This window comes from Hyaena hyaena, unplaced genomic scaffold (genome assembly GCF_003009895.1).
Source record: "Hyaena hyaena isolate Hyena2069 unplaced genomic scaffold, ASM300989v1 scaffold_429, whole genome shotgun sequence".
In the NCBI taxonomy this organism is placed as follows: Eukaryota; Metazoa; Chordata; class Mammalia; order Carnivora; family Hyaenidae; genus Hyaena; species Hyaena hyaena.
This window is the reverse complement of record NW_024081060.1, coordinates 1,119,631-1,140,182: the sequence shown is the minus strand read 5'-3', so window position 1 is coordinate 1,140,182 and position 20,552 is coordinate 1,119,631. Positions and strand designations below refer to the sequence as shown.

At 32.9% G+C, this 20,552-nt stretch overlaps 1 protein-coding gene across 4 annotated transcripts in view; it reads left to right on the top strand.

Annotated features, from left to right (window-relative positions):
* Nucleotides 1-20,552, top strand: part of DENND1B (DENN domain containing 1B) — a 241,859-nt gene that overhangs the window by 154,822 nt on the left and 66,485 nt on the right. For all 4 annotated transcript variants that reach the window (XM_039252678.1, XM_039252682.1, XM_039252680.1 and 1 more), the window contains 2 exons: nucleotides 310-411; nucleotides 12,146-12,271. In XM_039252678.1, coding sequence (XP_039108609.1) covers nucleotides 310-411; nucleotides 12,146-12,271 — 228 coding nt within the window. The remainder of the gene's footprint in view (nucleotides 1-309; nucleotides 412-12,145; nucleotides 12,272-20,552) is intronic.

Here is a 20,552-nt window from a genome sequence, read left to right as displayed (position 1 = left end):
ATTTTGTGAGTTTTTGTTGCAGTATCTCTTTGATAGTTAAATTATATTCAGTATCTCCAAACTAAATCAATGTTTAGATGAGCAAACATTCTATTTTAAGGATTTTTTATCCAATCTTTTGAACGGGTGTAGACAAACTTTTTTTTCTCATAAGGCAATTTTTTATATGTTCTTATAATATAGGATTTTCCATTTCTTCCCCCAAGGCTAATTGTCATTAAGCTAATTTTCTCTACATTTCTAAGCTCATTATAGTTTTGGAAGGAAAATATATTAAGATATTTATTTGTAATTGTGTTTTTTAAACAGAGACTGAAAAATAAATCATTGGAGGATGTGGTTATGTTAAATGTTGACACAAACACTTTAGAATCACCATTTAATGACTTGAACAACCTTCCGAGTGATGTGGTAAGTCTGAAGGTTATTTTGTGTTGAACATGTATCTATCTATCTATCTATCTTTCTATCTATCATCTATCTATCTATCTATCTATCTATCTATCTATCTATCTATCTATCTATCTATCATCTGCTTTCTCCTGGACCCTTGAATTACCAAGAGTTATTTTTCCCAGTTTTTTATCTGAAATAGAAGGACTGAGTATGTGCATGGGTGTGAGAGGAATCAGTGTAGATGCTATATTTAATATTTTTACCTTTTGGCAGTTGAGGAGATGTTGAATGGAACATCATATTCCTATTGTAAAAGTAGGATCATAATTAAAAAGCTAGATGCATTCATTAGGCAGAGTTTCTTTAAACGTAAGTCTCTTCATCTCATCTTAATCATTATATTACAAAGTAGGCATTTCTGTCTGCCTAGTGGCATGTCTTGCAAAAGAATGAGAGAGTTTTTGAAGGCAAGAAGAAGAAGGGGGCCAATTATCGGCTTTTGCTTCCCTGCCACCTGCCAGTGCTTTTCCTTTTAATTAATGATCTGATGGCACTGGTCAATATAATAAGAAATGCTTGTACAGTTGGGGTCAGAAAATTCTGGCTTTGATCTCCCTCAACTTTCTGAAACATTTATTTGTTTTCTCTAAATTATTTCAGTTTTATTTTAATCTTTTCTATCCTGCTGAGGGCCGCAAGAATGAAAACCTACACTGTTTGTCATTTGCTTTGGCAGAGCAAAGACTGCTTACTTAGAATTCTATTTGTAAATTAAACTGCAAACCCAGTTTGTCATAAAAGACATCTGATCCTTTTGAAATGACGAAAACTGTCTTTTGTCTGTAAAGGCTGATAAATTAAGTGCCAATTCTCTTCTGCTCTTTGATCTTGCAGAGCGTTTGTGTGAGTGTGTGTGTGTGCGCGCATGTGTGTGCGTGCAGCTTATAATAGAATATACTCTGTATTTCATGTTAAATAATCTCTGAAAGTGCATTTTTGGCCTGTGTATTCCTTAGAACAGGGCAAAATGCAGGCTAGTGTTGTTTCTGTATATATTTTAATGGCTATTTAAAAATATAATATAGTTCTAAGTTAAAAATAAGTCTCTTTTTAAAAAAATCCAGTTTTTCAGGGATATTAAAATTTGGAAATAAAAAGCCTTCATGATATATTTTTCTGCAGTATTGCAAGTACTTTGAAATCATTAGGGAGTTTGAAAAAGTGAATTTAAAAAATTTCAAACTCAAAAAATAATAGTAACACTAGCTTTGATTGTTTTTATCACTAGTGATAGGAAAAACGTGATTTTACAGTTAAAATCAGATTATCTGTGCCCATAAATAACCTAAAATACTTGCTGACCTTGAAGCAAATTAAATTGAACTACTTTATCTTACTGTAGTAAAATTTATGCTATGTATGAACAAATCTAAACCCAGGCCAGTAAAGAATTATATTATCTTTTTAGCTCATTAGAACTAGATTGCCTCATTATAAAAATTTTGCAGAAGCTGCTAGAAATGATTAGAGTTATTCATTTAGAAATCCATCAAAGAATTCTTTATTGGATAGAGAACTAATTATGATATAAAGTCCCAACTTTTAAAAATATTTTCTTTATGTGCAATGCATTTCCTACTGTTAATGCTCTAAGTAGGAAGGATTGTTTATAAAAAGAAAGAAGAAGAGGAAGAAAAAGAAAAACAAGAAAGAAATCAGCTTTTTTTGTGTATCATAAAAATGTTTATAGTCAGCTTCAGTGGTTATCGAGAAAAACAATTTTTAATATTAATGTTTTGATGGGTAATTCCTTTTTAATTGAGAAGTACTACTTTTCCAGTAGAATTAGTTTGATATCAAGACATTTATTTTAAAATATGAAGAAGGTAAGCAGTATTTACAAAATGGAAAAGCCTAAATATGTGAAATGAGAAGAGGGACCATCTCGTTGCTTACTTATCAAAGTAACACTTAACTGTATGTAAGTGAAGTGAAAAAATCACAGAAAGGAACTCTGCAAAGTGGTGTAGATATAACTATATGTATGCTTGAGATTAAGGGCTGGAGACTTACAGACAAATTTGAACAGTGAATCGATGGATACAGCTCTGGAGTGGAACCAGGGCCATTTACTGAAAGTATGAGTTGTTTTAAAGTTATATAGTCATTTTCTACAAATACTTTAAGTGATTGTTTGTTTAACCCCTCTCTAATAAATTTAGCTTTTTTCCATCCATTTTCCAAAAGCTATCTCTTGTAGTTCTGCAGGAAATATGCTGAAGTATCACATCATACTTTTTATAATTGTCAGTGTTTTAAATGAGATGTGTTAGAGTCACAAATGATCTTACTAAATTTTTTGTGTTGCGATATAAATAAAGAAAACAGACTTGAATACTGAAAAAATCCCCTGAAAAAATCCTGGTATTGTTTGATTATTGAAGAAATTAACTCATATTTAAAAGGGGGCCTTTTAAAATCATTCACCAAATCATTTAAATTATACTTACAGGGTAGAGGACTTTCTATGCATATGCACTCTATTATTGTGTCAGCCTGACCAGTGGTCTTGGCTGTTCAAAGGTCAGTGGTCACAGTTGTCCTGAATTACTAGTTCTTTTTTCCTGTGGACCCTCTGCTGTGTTGCATGCTGTAATCTTCTTAATGGCTTCATTCCAATATTCACACATAATATTTTAGATTTATTGACTGTTAGAAATACTACCATGCCAGTAGCAGTTCCGCTACTCTTAAGGTATTTAAAATTGGAAAAATAAATCAGGGCAAAGCTTTCAGGAATCCTTTGTTTTCCTTAAGGGAAGGGAAAAAACTCTCTTCCTGTCTTCTGACAAGAACACTTGTTTTTCGATTTCATCATTTCACTATGGATTTGGATCATTAACAGAAAAAAAACACAAATTTTATTCAGAGTGATTTTAACATATTGATTATTACGTGGAATATCTTAAAGGCAGTAGACCCATTAAAATATACTTTTGTAGTTTTCTGTCTGAATACATTGCAATTTTATTTTTTAGTGGCTATGTCAAGTATAGATACCTTCAAACACGTAGGTTGAGTGTTTTGAAATAACAAATAAATTTGAGGGTTATGTAACAGTATCAATTGAATTTAGTGTTATCATGCTATATTTTTAAATGTGGGGAAAATGAAACAGTTTAATTAAATACAACATTTGAAATTTCAAGTGATGAATTCTTTTTAATTTTAGGAAATATACTATGGAGATGCCTTCCTTCCAAATACATACACACATTTAGTTTCAATTACATAATAGTTTGAAATATTGTTGTCTAAAGTATTACTGCTCATTTTAATTTTTATCATCACTAGTATTTTTAAAAGTAATTTGGAGATTTCTTAAGTATTTCAAAAATAAGTAGGACAACTCACTTGTTAGAAAATTAAGTTAATTAGAACTATAATGAGGTTTAGGAAATCTCTTTGTGAGAAAATTAAACAATTACAAACTCTTATAAATGAAAGCAGGTTAGAATTGACATCTGAAAAAGTTACAGCATTAAAATACCCATTACTGGAAAAGTGAATTTTTATCTGTGTTTCTTTACTGTCTTTAAAGAATTTTAGCTGATTGGATTATAAAATAATTTACTCTCAGGTCAGTATACTTACTCCTATTTTAGATAAGAAAAAGAAGACACAGAAAGTATACTGTTAACAGTGTTTCTAGAGCTTTAGTTCATATAGTTTCATTCTCTCACACTTTTGCCCCAAATACTAGACCATAGCCCCTTTCATAAAACATGATGTACAGTGTAACGAGTAACTGTTTTGGAGTTTACTATAGAAGCTTACTCTCTATTCAGATCTTGCTTACGAAGTATCAGTGTGACCTATTTGATTTAAAGTCGGATTGTTAACACTTTAAAAAAACTTATTTTCATCTTATATGTAACACTACTGGGAAATGATTTTTTAATTTTCTGTTATGAGGGTGTGTAAGAAATATAATATTCACCATAGACCTTGGTATGTTACAGGATAGCTACATTTAGTATAAAGCATATTTAATTACTAAAACTTTAAAAAGACTTTATTATAAAATGGAGTCATCTAAAGTACTGTGGATCTTATAGTGACACTTTCACGGATCAAGTGAAGGAATAGGTCAATGGTTTTATGGTAGAATGAAAAGACGCAAATTGCTCTGAAGCATCAAAAATCATTAAAAGCCTGAACTTAGGGAAAAACCCCAAAGCTCCAACTTTAAGTAAAAATTTAAGATATCTACATTTGAGGGAGTTAATTAATTTATGAAAAATTTGGAGAACTGGCTATTACAGAGATATTTATTTTTATTTTTTAATATTTTATTCAGAGAATTTTTAAAATCGGCTTTTTTAAAAAAAATGAAAATTTATAAACAAATTTAACTCTTTCAACTGTATGAATAGCTAATAGATAGGTTTAATTCATTGGATATTTCCCCTAACCTAACATGAAGGTTTAATATGTTAAATTGTCATAATAAATGTTATAAAGAAAAAGAAAAGCCCCCAGAGAATATTATATTAGTTCCAGGTTTGCCACAGCTCTGCTATAACCCTTATCATGTTTAACAGTAAGAAAATTCCCCAGCAAAATTCTAGAGTGGCAACGTTAGAAAGATAACCCAGTTTCATTCAGGTTCTAGAGTAATTTAGAGAACATTTTGGTGGTAGTTGTTGCTTTGCTTTGTTTTGTGTTTTGTTTTGTTTTGTTTTGTTTTGTTTAATAGAGTAGACTTCCGGAGACAAATACTGCTTTGAGTTTCCCCCTGGAGAAATGCAGTTATACTCTCTTCAGTCTCCAGCTGTTAACAATTCAGGCACCTAGATGTGCATTGCCCCCACCACACAGCCTAGTGCAGAGCTTTGTAAATAGTAGGCATTCTGTAAATGATGGGTGAAGGGAAACATAATTGTATTTCTTTTATCATTTGTTATAGAAGTTGCTTTTAAAATCCCTGTTTAGAGTTACTTAGAACATTTTATAAGGATATTTTGATCTGACTTTCATAGTAATGAAAAGAAGAAACCTGAGTATATGTTTAATATACATTCTGTGGCTATGAGTGTGACTCAGTCTGGCACCCTGGAAAGGGAGACTATGTCACTGTGCTCTGTACCTGACACTGAGTGTTGGTGGAAACTCACTATTCCTTTAAATAATTATTTTCAGAGAATTGATTGTATACCAAGATTTTTGTTTCTGTTGTTGTAAGTAAGTGATAGATTTTATGATTTTTCCTATTGTTTTCTTGTGTGTAGTTTTTACCTAAGCTTTAAATACGAAAGCAAAACAAAATGAAAACCAAAAGTCAAAACTTAATTAACTGGGCTTCTAAACTTTTAAAAGGTCTTTGTTATTTTCTCCCAGCTGAGTCCCTCCCACTGCAGTGATCCAGGCTTTAGCAGCTCCCTCCTTATGTCTCTGTACTTTTGCCATTTTAAAGTTGATTTATAGTTTGTTACTCTTAGTGATTTTAAGTGCTCATGAAGTTCCTTGGCTTTCTCATGGGTTTTCATTTCCATCTAAATTACCTAGCCCTTCTCCAAATGTCTCTTTTTTTTTTTCCTGTATCATCTTAATAGCATGCTTCTTGCTCTTTTTACTGCTAATGCATATATACATACATCATAAATATACATATATCATATATCATATGTATATACACAAAGATGTGATATATATTTATATATAAAATATATATGATATATTTATATACATATGTGTGTGTGTATATTTAAATGTAAAGACCTTGATTTTGGCTTTAAAAATAATTTCCAATTTGTTTCTGTTTCTTCAAGTTCTTGACTTTTCCATGTACAAGAGACTTTTCTTGTATATGATATTGTGAGCACTGTCACAATAGTGGTTCTAAAGTCTTGTTGATATCATAATGACATGGGGGACTTTTCTGGACCCCTTCACAGATATTCTGATCCAGTTAACTTAAAGATATTAATGTAGAAGGGTGACAGGTGGCTAATGTATTTATTCATTCATTCAGCTAATCATTCACTCAAATATTTATCGAGCACCCACTGTATGCCTGTATTATGCTAGGAGCTGAGTGGAGAAGAAGACATAATACACTACTTTCAAGGAACTCACATTCTATTCATCAGAACCCAACCATATGGCCATACCAAGTCAGGAGGCATGTCGGAAAGTAGCTGGGTCCATGTAGCTAGGTTGAGGTAGCACTATTTGAAACTAAGGATTTCTCTTACCAAAGAATGGGAGAGTGGCTGCTGGTGGACTAGCAGTCATCTCTGCCATAAATACACTGAAAAAACTGATTTAGCTTGAGACGTCATTCTTACCAGTCTAAACACTCAGATCAGCTGTTTGTGGTACAGCCAAGCTCAACGTGCCAACACGTGGTTTCCAGAATTGGCCTGAATGAGGAGTATGAGTAAGCCATGCAAAGTAGGAGGAGGAAGAATAGTGTTTACAAAGGCTCTGCTGTGGGGGTGTGGTTGGCAAATTTAAGAAATGGAAAGAAGTCTTATGTAGCTGTAGTGAAATGAACAAAGAGAATGATGCAAAATGAGGTTGTAGAGATAGTAGGTACCATCATAAAAGATCTGTAGTTCTTGTTAAGGACATTTGGATGTTATTAAAAATTGGAGATCTTTAGGAGGAATAGCGTGATCTGCTTTGACTTCTGAAAATATCATCTTGGGTTCTGGGTCCTGAAGATTTACTGTGTATAAGAAATGAAGCAGGAAGATTAGTTGACAGAGCTTTTGCATTAGTCTAGATAGAGATGCTAGTTTCTTGAACTTGATAGTGGCAGGGATTTAGAGAAAAGGGGACAGATTTGAAATCTTCATTAGAGGTCTTAACTGAAAGGGCTTGGTGATGCATTGCATGTGGGAGATGAGAAAGGGTGAAGTATTGAGGATGACCTGCAAGATTCCTTTTTGCCTAACTAGATGAAGGGAAATGGCATTGATATTAGAGATACTGGGCTTGAGGCGGGGATAAGAGCAGTTTGGCTGTCTTAATTTTATAATGGCCTCTGAAAGGAAAATAGTTATAAATGACCTTAGGGTTTTTTATGTTTTTTTATATGTTTTTTCAAAACATATTAACTAGGTTTTGAGAGGTAATTTAAGCATACACAGAGACACTCTGCAAGCATATCATATGCTTCTCATTTGATCAATGTTAAAAGTTACTATTTTAATCCTCAAGTAGAAGCTTGCTAGAAAATTATATTAAGAGGGTAGGTTTCATTTTGTTTCTAAAAAAAAAAAAAACCTGCACAGTAGAAAGAGTAAGGAAGTGTGGGATTTAATACCTGATTCATATGATAACCATAGCATGTTTTAATGGAGAATAAAACATTTTGTCTTTGTAACTTTTTTCTAAAGCAGGTAACTACTTGAAGCTCTAACTTTTCTAAATTTATGTGGATTCTCTAGTATAGCATAGTTACATAAAAGTGGGTATTTAAAAACATCAGAGGGGCATTTCAGAGCTGTGTAGGTTATCTAAATATAATTTCTGAACATTTACTTTTACCTTCTGTTCTTTACCCTGATGTTTATCTTTGTGATCCTAAAAATCAAAATTAAAATTACTAGGTGTAGGAGTTAATTTCTGTTTCCTGAAAGGACACAACTAAAAGTCAAGAGAAAAATCTGTCACTTCCCTGAAAAACTCAGCTCCTTTAATATGCGCTCCCTTCCTAACTCCCAATTGGCATAATTACTTCATAACTCAGACTGTGTGCACATGGCTTGCACTCTTTTAATTTATACCTGTTTGTTATGTTTACTCATGTAATTCCCTCTTTTTATTCATAGTCACTTTAGTGTTATGAGGGTAAAAGTGGAGAATTGGTGGTAATATTATTCATGTTGCAGTGAACTCCCGCTGTGGCAAACCCAGGTTATAATTCGTCTTGTGGATGGCTCCTTAGAAGCCTGAATTCTCACTGTATGAAAGGAATCTAAACATTTAATAAGAGCAAAGAAATGATGTTTATTCCTGAAGTTCTTTTCACGGCTTAACTTTTTTTTTAGTCTAGTATAATACCTAATTAGACTTACAAAGATAATTTATTTACAGATTGAAGAATGTCATAAGAGAATCAGATGTCAGTTTCGAACTAGTCTTTAGCCTTGGGAGGTTTGCTTACTTTCTTAAGAATATAAAGAGAAAACAAGTGATACTTTTTCAGTGTCACATAATGGGATTATGTGATAACAGACATATGACTAAAGTCCCAAAAGCTCTTCTGAGTTCAGAGTTATATATGAGTATAAACTTTAGGATTTCAGGGGAAGATGTACATTTATTTTCTAAATAAACTTAGAAGCTTGGAATTTAAAGCAGAAAATGCTATTTTCCAGACCAAATATTGAAAAAGTACAGAAGAGACATCACCGTTTTTATAGATAAAAACTGCTAAAAGCTAATTAGCACTGCAGAGGGCATTGGTAGTGGGTGATAATTTACTCCAGTGATCTAAAGGACAGGGAAACAACAAGGTTGACACAGTCATTTCATATTAGACTCGTATCTTTCTATCTAAAACTGATTTGAAAGAGTATTTCATTTTTATAGGCTACTTTTGAGCAGTAATTTGTGCATCCAGAAACCCTTAACTCACCTGCCCTCTTGGTCTCTGAAAAACAGAAACAGGCTCACATCTACTTACTGACGGAGCCCACCTAGAGCAGGTCAAGGGAAACCTCTTTATGCAGTTCATGAAGGTTGAAATAGTGTAGAAGTAGGCAAAGGAAAAATGAAACCATATTGCTTACCATGCAACTAGTCTCATACATCTATAAGAAATTAGATACTAATGCCAGAGCACTTTTCAATAGAAATGTGACCCACATACACAATTTTAACCTTCCTGGTAGCCATGTTAAAAAGTAAAAAAAAAAAAAAAAAGTGAAATTAATTTTAATATATTTTATTTAGTCAACTATTCAAAATAATTGTTTCATTATGTAATCAATGAAAAATTATTAATGAGGTATTTTACATTGGGGGGTAATATATCTTCAAAGTCAAGTGCATATTTTACACTCACAGCAAACCCAATTTGGACTAGTCACATCTCAAGTGCTTATGTGCCTAATGGCTACTATATTGGACAGTGCAGTTATAGAACAAGTGTTTTCTTTTTCGTTCCTATTTTCTAGAGAGCTCCTGAGGTGGCTCAGAAGCTACATTGACCAATTTTGGAGGTGAAGACCCCGTAATTATGGTTTGGTTAGGAAGGGCTTGTGGCAGTGTGACAGATGTCCTAACTAGCTTACTGAAGCAGTAAAGGACTTGGGTCATGAAGGCTAAATCGTGGTTTGACTTGCCTCCATTCTCTGTAAGCGTACATTATGATTGTCATAAGAATACTGACTGTGTAGAGAACTGAAATTTCAGTGTAATGTTTTCTAGAAAATACACTTTGAGGAATTTTCTTTTGCAAAGATGTAAGTAAGGCAAAAATAAAAAAATAAAAAGCTGTTATATATTTACTTTACTTACTTACTTTATTTATTTATTTGTTTGTTTATTTATTTTGAGAGAGAAAGTGTGTGCAGGTAAGGGGCAGAGAGAGAGAGAAAGAGACTGAGAATCCCAAGCAAGGTCCATGCTATCAGTGTGGAGCCCGATGTATGACTCTAACACATGAACAGTGAGATCATGACCTGAAATGAAATCAAGAGTTGGATACTTAACTGACTGAGTCACCCAGGCACCCCTTGAAAGCAAAATTTAAAAACAATCCAACCATTTACTTTTTATAATACATGGAAAGACCTATTCCTTCCATAATACGCCTTTTGGGGAGACAATTATTAAATACATGTATTGCTATTCATTCCTATTTATTTTCTTTAAAGGCATTTGAAGCTTAAAAAATAACATTATTACAGACTTTAGAACAAAAGACATTAAGTTATAAAATTTGTTTTTGCATTGTTTAGCTATATTTATTGTTTGACTATGTGGGTTACCTAAAAATGTGCATTTACTGAGTTTAGATTTTAATAATAAAAACTTCCTGATTTATGCACTTTGTGGGCTAAATGAATTAGGCTCCAAACTTTTATCTGAATCTATGGAGCTTGGATTATAAATTGAGAAGATCACAGCTATGGGGAGAAGACCTATCCAGCAAAGGCCTTTCTGCATAGATTATGAACATCATAACTCAGTAATTTTTTCAAAACTGTGGTTATAATTGGACCCAATGGGGGTCTCTTTCTTTGATCAGATCACAGTAACTGTGACTTTACACTTGAAAATGTCACTACTGTGAAGGTTTATCACCTGTAGAGCTGGTCTTTCCTCTGATGCTGTGTTCATTTCTCATTAGCATTATTCAAAGTTTAGTTGTTAATTAGGTTGACACTTCAATTACAGTCATCATCTACAGGAGTAGTCAGGGCTTCTTGCATAAAGAAAGAAAAAATACCCTTCCTTGTGTACGTATGTAAAGGGGAAATGACATTATTTTCTTATCTGTTAGTTTCATACGGGTAAGAAAATGCTCTCTTAAGGGAACAATCCATCCACAATGTGTCCCATTGGTTTTGTTTTCTTAAGAAAACAAGAGTTTCTACATGACTTCATGTTCCCATGTAAAGCATCAATGAGGAATATATGGGCAGCAATATTGTTTATGTGTAGAGAGTATAGTTTTCTATGATGTGTGAAAGGGATTGGTTGAGTGAATTAGATGCACAGGAACATCACATCACTTCCCCTTAAAAATAAGGGTGTACATCACTTATAATCTTACAATTATACTTCTAAAATATTCATCTAAGTAAGGTTGTTCATAAATAATATGCATTCTCTAAAATACACAGAACCTGAAATTAAAAGATGCAAAGGTATGAACCATAATAACAAATTTAAGTGCCTTGAAAACTTATTCAAATTCCCATGTAATAAATTTTTCTTTGATTTAAAATCATCATTTTAATCTGATTACTGGTTCCTAAGGCAATGATGGATAAAACTGGACAGGACTGGGTTGAAATCTCAGTTTTGTCATGTATTAGCCACGTATTAGCTGTCTAGTGAGGGCAAACTGATTCACATCACTGAGCCCCTGTTTCTACTATTCATAAACGATAGTGCAAGTGCATTTCTTAGAAGACTGGAAAGATTAGATGAGATGGTGAATAACATTTGCAGAATCCACTTTTCTACTCATGGTAGGTTCTCAATAACTTCAACTTCTCCCCCTTCTTTTTGTCTCATAATGGTGGAAACTATTCAACAAATGACTAGGAAATTACATATGAAGATGAGGCTTCCAAAAATAAAATTAAATGGTAAGTGATCCTGGAGGACCTGTAACAAATAACCTTACGTGGCAGAAATAGAACGATACCCAACCGGCTTCATCTCAAAACAAGTAGACACATGTTGTAATTGCTAAAAGTCTGCAGAAAAGTGGCTCACAAGCAGTTTACTGTAAAATAATTAAAGCTTATTTATGTCAAGAGGCCTTGGGAAAAAAAAGAGAGCATAAACCAATTTGCATTAGCACGTTACTATGGGCCCCTGCTTTCGTTTCAATTAACAGACCAGCAGGTGCTCTCTGCAGTTAAAAAGATAAGCTATCAGGGAGGAGGATGAGTTTTTGGCTGACCTGCAGACACTGTGGTTTGCCTGCTGATTGGGTTCGTACCTCGCTGTACCAATTTCTGAGGTGTTAATTTAACTGTTCCTCTCTGTCACGCAGGTCTCGGCCCTGAAAAATAAACTGAAGAAGCAGTCTACAGCTACAGGGGATGGAGTAGCTAGGGCCTTTCTTAGGGCACAGGCTGCTTTGTTTGGATCCTACAGAGATGCACTGAGATACAAACCTGTAAGCGCTTTATTTTCATTACTATTGTCATTTGCTTTTTTATGTTTCCTTAGAGTGGGGCAGGAAAAAGAAACATTTTAATATCACACATGAAAAACGTATCATAAAGGTCTTTTAAAATCCTGAATGGTGTGCTTTAAGACATTGTGTTCTGTCTCCAATTCCTTGACTTTTTGGTTTTAGTTCTTTTAGTAACGTTTGGTTACTATTTCCCACATTTTGCATATTATCTTATATATTGTTTTAAGATTGGAATACTTAACCTCTTAGTGAATTGTGTTAATGCGTTTTAATGAAACTACCTGATCTGAGGATTAAGAAATTAACCAGGCAGTTGGGTTTTATGGATCAATACATTTAGAGGTGACAGTACAAAGTGAAAGTTTGAAAATATTAGAATGTGCAAATTTTGCACTATTTGGAAATCTATTGTCTTCCTATTCCATAACAGTTTTCTAAGTAGGCTTATCTATTTAGCATATGCTAGCTCATTTTGCCATTTCTTTTTTGTTTTAATACCCTAAAAATGATTACTGTGGAGGGCTTTAGCCAGCCAAGGTTTTAGGTGGTCCAAAAAGGTATAAATCAAAATATATTTGTTTCTCTCTCTGAATTATTGGTTAAATATGTGAGTCTGATTTTATGAAAATAATTACACTGCCCTTCCCTGACCAGATAAATAAGTTGTAATGGAAAAAAAAAACATTGAGTTAGTAATAAGTAGTAAGACTTGCTATCTAACGGAATTCCACCGTTAATTAAGCTATATAACCTTGGCCCATTTCCTTGGTCTCTCTACACTTTGATCTTATTTGGAAAATGAGAATTCTTATACTTTCCCTGCCTACTTTTCAGAATAGGTGTGTGAGCCCTATCATAAGCTATGAAACTAAACACATGTGAATGGGTTATATCCTTTCTAAACTGACTTCCCAATTAGTAGTTCCCACCCAATGGTTCTCATATCTCCAAGGAGTTATTGGGTTATTAGGAGTCCTTAAATGGATAGGCAGGTCAAATGCTGTCTTTAGAGAAGTACATATGTCTAATTTGCATGCTAATCTTTTGGAAATATGTGTGTGTTTTTTAAAGCATACAGCATGCAGAAGTCCTTGCATTGCACATGGTGTACATGTGGGGGAATCACAGGAGGGAGGCTTTAAAAATTAGTGACAGTTATATGGTCTCATTTTTTAAAAGATTGGGGAAAACCAGTCATCTGTACCAATAAAACTATAAAATCATCTGGTTGTCAAATTTTTAAAAACAGGTTGATTTCAAGTTTACAGCACCAGCAGTGATATTTAAAAGTATTACTGTGCTTTAATTTTGTCACATTTACATAATTATTAATCTTGGTAGGTTACATTTTTCTTTTACTTTTTAAGTTCGTGAAGGACTTCAGATTTGAGAAAAGCAAATTGAAGAGAAAATTTTCTTAAATGATTTAAATTATCAATTGAGCAAACAGGGATACATTGATGTTGACTTTTTTTTTAAATCTTTGAGGCCAGATTCCCAGTTTCTGTGGGAAAATATATAGTTTCATCATAGAATATCTCTCCTGTTTGTTGGTTATATGTAATTATAAGTTTGTTAGTTTATCTACCTTTTTTATATTTGATGCTTTCATTCTTTTTTAGTGCTAGTTCTTTCTGGGAGTTGAATATTTTCCTTCTGTATGTTTTTACATTTCTTTTGACTCAATCTTGAATTGAAAGCATAATTTTTAAAGTATATGGAATATATCTAGACAATTTATTTTCAATAGAAATAGTTACTAAGAAAAATTATTTTTTTCTTTGTTGTGTATAAAATATTTTTGTTGCTGTTTAGGCATTATCTTTACAAATACCCTGTATTCTAATTAATTAAAAGTACATTTACTTTTTATATTGTGAACTCTTTTGAACATTTATATTAATAGATGTATGTCTTTTATACATGTTCTGGTTGATGTAAAAACCAAAAAAGGGCCAGGTTCAGAAGTTACAATTATTTCATGGTTTCGTCTCTATTCATAAATCTATTTCAGTAGTAGCTTCTAGCTGTTAGAATACAATTGGAAAAAAATTACTAAGTAACCTTAAATGGATATGAATTCTTTAACCAGGTATTACTTTTCAAAATTTCATGAATTTTTATACATATGTAAAAGCAAACCATTATTATTACTTCCCTTACATTGACAACACTAAACCTGTAGATTAGGCCTATGAGTGTCATTCAGGGCCCTCACGATGGTCGTATAGTCTAGGTCTGTCATTACTTTTTTCCTAAACTTTGACCTCAATTCAGAGAATTCTGCCTGAGGCTCCAAATGTCCCAAGCTTCTCTGGCTTCCAAAGTGTTCTTTATAATGTTCTTTTTTTCCTGGTAGTGCTCTTCTCTTTGTTGCTTTTAATGACCATCTAGTTCCTTCATGATCCTTGAAGCTGTAATTTAAACTGACCCTTTTTCCTGTGAATTGATTATACTTATTTTCTTTAACACATTTCTTCTCCCTTTTTGTATGTTATTTATTATAGTTCTTTTGTTACTATTTTTACTGAGATTCATAATTTATTAGTTGCTATTAAAATGATAATTGACCTTTTAGTAACTGTTGGGTACCAGGCATTAATAGACCCTTTAGATAGGCTATTTATTTAATCTTGATAAGCCTTCAAATATTACCCTTTTCATTATAAAGATGAAAAAAATGATACTCACAGAGTGTAAATAACCTCACTAAGGTTCTCCAGCTAGTAGTTAGTGGGGTCTACATTTGAATTTATTCTTCCCACAATCCTGCTCTTGCTTCAGTGTGGCAAGTTTCTGCTCTCTGTGGCCTCCATTATTGTATTATACATACCTCCTTGAGATAAATTCCCTGAACTTCACATTTCTTTGAAACGAAGATACATGGAAGGCATTCAGTACACACATAAGGAGAGACAGAACAAATGATACAGCCTTAGGACTTCCCTGAAAAGGAGCACAGGCCATCGGCATCCCATGGTGTGTATATACTTCGGGGGAATAATTTGTTATTTGTGCTACATATTCCCATATGTGATTTTTGCAGACCTAGAGTAACTGCCCTTTCCCCCCTTCCTCCAGTCTTCTGCAGTCTGGCTGGAGAACAGAGAGGGAAAGCCCCCAGGATGATTTGAATGTCTACCTTCAAATGCAAATGCCGAATACGTTTGCTAAATGCTGCCAAAGAGGAAGTTATATTTATAAATTACACTTAGAACGTCTGCGTGACAACTCTAAATACATTGTTACTTTTCTTATAGGTCCTTGTTATATATACCTTCTAAATAATACAGTAGCACAGTTGACAAATTGTGCCTGCTCTTATTACAGAGAGAAGTATGCAACTCTGTAAAGTTATTGGAAAGTGATTTAAATAAAACAGTGGACATTTTGCTTTCTTTGCATTTTAACCAGCAAGTTAGCTACTTTCTAAGAATTAAAAAAACATGAGATCAAAGTAATATACTAAATAAATTGATGAAAAGTGATAAGAACACAGACTTTAGAATAAGACTGTCTAGGTTCAGATCCTCCTGTGAGTGACCAGTTAGTTGTCTGAGTTTAGGCAAACTACCTCTTAGTGCTTTAGTTTCCTCATGTGTTTTTTCAGAAAAAAGTTAACAATTCCTCTTGGGTTGTTTAGAGGATAAAATGAGTTCCTAAATGTAGGATACCCAGAACAGTGTCTGACATAAAATCAGTGCTTTATATATTAGCTATTATTACTAAAAATGACATTTTAGAAGTAGTAAATTTGGAGAAGAAAACTCCTTTAACAAAACTAAAATAAAGTACCCTCCTCTGATTCCCCCAAAGAAAAACAGTTTTAAACATAAGAACGCTTTTAAGAGACTGTATTAAATAACTAATAAAAGGTCATCAGTTGTACCTGTATGTATTATTTATGTCACAGGCTATTAAAAATAAAAGCCTTATTTTAGACCAACAGCTAATACTAAAGAAATGTTTGCATGAGTTAAAATATTGCTTAATGCATTCAAAGGCATATACTTGATTATCCTGTCTGAGAGTGTAGAAGTAACACTCAGATCTAGTTTTATGAATAGAGTGCTGTCCTTTGTTTTAATCACTCAAGCTTTTCTGGGTGGCTGTGAGCCTTGCAAATGGATAAAAAGTAAATTCCTTTTAAAATAAAGATTGGCTAGTAATCTGGCCCTCTGTTTGGCAAGCTAGAACATTTGTCCTTCAGACATTTTTTTGGATTATATTCCTTTAAACATTATCAGCAAATAATGTGATATTTTGTATTTAAACTTCAACAATTTAAGCACAGGATTGACATCCATAATTTAAGTGGCTATTCACTAATTCTTTGCCTTCGAGTTTTCATTTAATGAATTTGTAACTGTCAACTTGTTAGAGATTTGAAAATCTGAGTGGAAAAGTACATCTGCTCTCTTCTCTTGGTTTTATGGTTACTAAAACATTTTAGACCTCCATTCATCTCATTACCCAAGTTTGAGTTTGGACCTTTTAACTTTAGAGATGTTTGCAACCAAATAAATTTTTGTTGTGTATTTGGCTTTCTGATAGAATATAGTTGCTTTTATGGCACTTTCTTCCTGCTCTTTTATTATGATTATGATTATGATTAGCAGAGAAGGAATTTTGCTTAACTGCTTTAGCAAAATTGCAAAAATTCTGCACCACTGCTATGGAATATGTAGAGCTAGGGACTCTGATGGTAAGGGTTCATTTTTATATCCCTGATAAATATGTTTCATGAGAATAGAGAATTTTTTTAAGTTATGGGAAAGAAATGTATATTGTTCATAGCATGTATAAAATTAATACATAGCTCTCTTAATCTTTTTTCATGTTCAAATTTAACTAGAGTGCTAGAAACAGCTGTATCTAATTTAGAAAAATCCATTTCTTTTTCCATCTTGCTGAAATAGGCAAATGGAACATTGATAGCTATTTTTATTCTAGACAGATCTAATAACTTTAGGGCAAATTCATATGTACAGAGAGAAGCATTAGCTGTAAATAATGATTAAAGTTTATGATTTAAATATAAAGCTTTTTTTCCATCAATAATTTTCAGCAATATAAAAGTATTGTTTTCCTGGTGAATAAACTCTGAGAGTAGACTGTGGTCTCTTACATAATAATAGCATTGGGACATTTGGGAGAAGAATGCTGTATCACCTGAAAAATATTTTAATATTATTTTTGTGAGAACCTGAATATATTTGACTATTACCTTGGGAGAACTGGTAACCGAGTATTTAAGAAATTTAAAAATTTAAATATACCATCATTATGCAGACATTCTTGCTTGTTTACATTTGTTATGTAACAGTAACATTGCATATTAAGCCCAAGTGTGTTAAGGAACTGAATAAGCATTATGTTGATGTTTTGATTATATTTCATATTTTTACACAGGGTCATTCTTTCTGACATCTTTATTCCTTACAATATGAATTCTCACTAAATCATATATATCCTTAAAGCATAAACAGATCTAGTCTATGTTTTAAGTATTTTCTTGTTCTTGCAAAGTTTTCTACTCCAGAAGACAACATAGAAATGGAAAACTATCCATCCTTAAAAACACATTAAACAAAAATATTATATTTCAATGATGATAGTCACTTTGAAACTGAACATAACAGGATAGGAAAAACAGCCCCATGTCTTCCGTATCTTACATGTGCCTTAATTATCCTGTAAAATGCTTCAAATATTAGCTAGTGGATATTTATTTACTGAACAGTCAAAATACAAAGTACTACGTTGAGTATTACAGTAGGGAATGCAGAGATGTATAAGGCTTTAGTCCCAGACCTCAAGAATAAACAAATAAGATGTACAAAAATAACTTTTAATTCAACTTAGAAAATCAGTGCTAAAAGAAAGATACAAAAGGCCCTGGGTTTCACAGGAGGGAAAATTTACTTTCTGTTGAAGGTGGAATCTAAGACTTTGCGAGGTAAATCATGTGTTCCATAAGGGTCAGATTTATGGCACTGGAGGGCATTTCTAAGCCATTCTTCTGCCACAGCTAGTTGATAGGTCTTAGTTAAATACCATTAGGTACAATCAACATGTAGTTTCTAGCACACTGGTTCTAATGGTGCCTCTTCCCTTCCCATTATTACAAGGGACTGAATGTGACATTTATTATTTTGTGGACAATCTTGAACTTGAATCTGCTCTGATTTATATTTTTTAAAAGGTAAACCAAGTATGAACTTTGGTATTTTTACTGTTTATTAATAACCAACTACATAGCAAACCTCATCATAGAATGCTGAGTACGTTGTTGATTCATTCTTAGTATATATTTGTTGACTGACATAATACTTTAATGGCAAGTAATGTTGGTGGTTCCTTCCTGGAAAGTCTGGTTCTCTTCTCTGTAATAAGAATTTCATTGCTACCCTAGTGTAGATTGTATTTTTCTTCACCTCTTTTCACCTCCTTTGTGTAACATTCTATCAAAATGATTTTAATTTTGTTTCCTTTCTGTTGCCTAATTACTGTTCCATGAAGCAAAAGATTCCATTGCTTTACTATCGCATCAAAATTTTACCATGAAGAGTATTTCTTTTCCCTGTGTATGTTTCTACACAATTATTCTGTGTCTCCACAGAGCTATATACTTGTTTACTTGCTTTTTCTGTCAATGAACAATTACGACTGTTAAAAAATAAACTATTATAGATAGGTATCTCTCAGTTGTACCTCAATCATTTTCCCTAAGTAGAGTGATCAACTTAATTTTAATGCTTAGTTCTATGGAGATTAGTCCTAAATATACATTAAACAACAAGTTTTCCAAACTTGAGTCTCAAGCTATGTGCTACCCTATGTCCATGCATCTTCAAGCCTTTACCATGCCTTTACCATGCCTTAATGAACTTTATTGGTGCCCTGACCAGATTTCCTGTACTGGCTGGCATCTTTCCAGGAAAAATTGCCCTTGGCGAAATAGGAACCGCCTCCCTAGGCACCTCCATTATTCTCCCCATCAGGGAGGGCCTGGGTTAATGACTGGCTGATAAAGGGTTTATACCGTCCTTGCTTCAAGATGGAAATAACTCTGCCAGTACATTTAGTATTTAGGCTGAGGCTGATTTCCAACCGAAAACACATTGTTGCTTGACTTTTTTCTTCTGCCTATTTTGTTTCCCATAGTACCTAGTTCCTGAGAGTTCTCCATCAACAAGTCATTTAAACAAGAATCTTGTCTCAGGCTCAGCTTAGAATCTGACCAAAAACATGTGCAAGAATTGATTTTATCCCCTTCTTAAATCTGGTTTTGTTTCTTTTTTCTGGTCTTTAATAAATGGTATCATCTTTTGATCCTCAAGCTTGAAATCTGGAAGTCATCTTTGACCCCTACTTGTCTTGTTTCTGTATAATAGTGGTTCTTAAACCCTTTTTTGCTGAATGTCTTTACACTCTTAAAAATTATCAAGGGCTTTAAAAAACTTTTGTTTATGTGGGATATAGCTTTTACTGTTTCTAATATTAGAAATTAAAACTGAAAATATTTTTAATATTATTTAAAAATAATACAAAACTATAAACAAAAAACATATTTTTATGAAAAAATAATTGTTTCTAAACAAGAAATAATAGAAGAATGGCATTGTTTTACACATCTTCAAAAGTATGGGGCTTAAGAGAAGTTGGCTGGATTTTCATATTGATATGGTTCTGCATTTACTCTGTTGCAATATCACCAGTCATGTAGCCTCTGATGAACTCCACTGGGTCCCATGAGAAAATAAAGTGAAACAGGCAAGTAATGTTTTAGCATTGTTATAAAAATAGTTTTGAGGCTGCAGACCCCGTGAAAAGGTCTCAACCCCTGGACCATTCTTTGAGAACCACTGCTGTTTATCAGTTTATATATAGTCCAATTGATTTTGTGATGAAATTGTACTTTTAAAGATTACATGATATGGAATAAATAAAACACTTCACATAGTCTTGAATACCCATAAATGGGATAATTTGAAAGCATAGACTGAATCTGAATCCAGGTTCTACCATTTATATGCTATGTAATCTTGAACAAGTTACTTAACCCTTCCCCATATTTTAGTTTACTCATGTATGAAGTAAGACAACATTAAATTTGAGGTTTATGTGAGTTAATATATATAAAGTACTTACAACACCCCATAATAAGCATTATGTAAACATTAGCTATTATTATTGCTCTCAGTAATAGTAAATAAGTCTCCTATAAGTGTTAGCTAACGGTTGTCATCACTTTCCC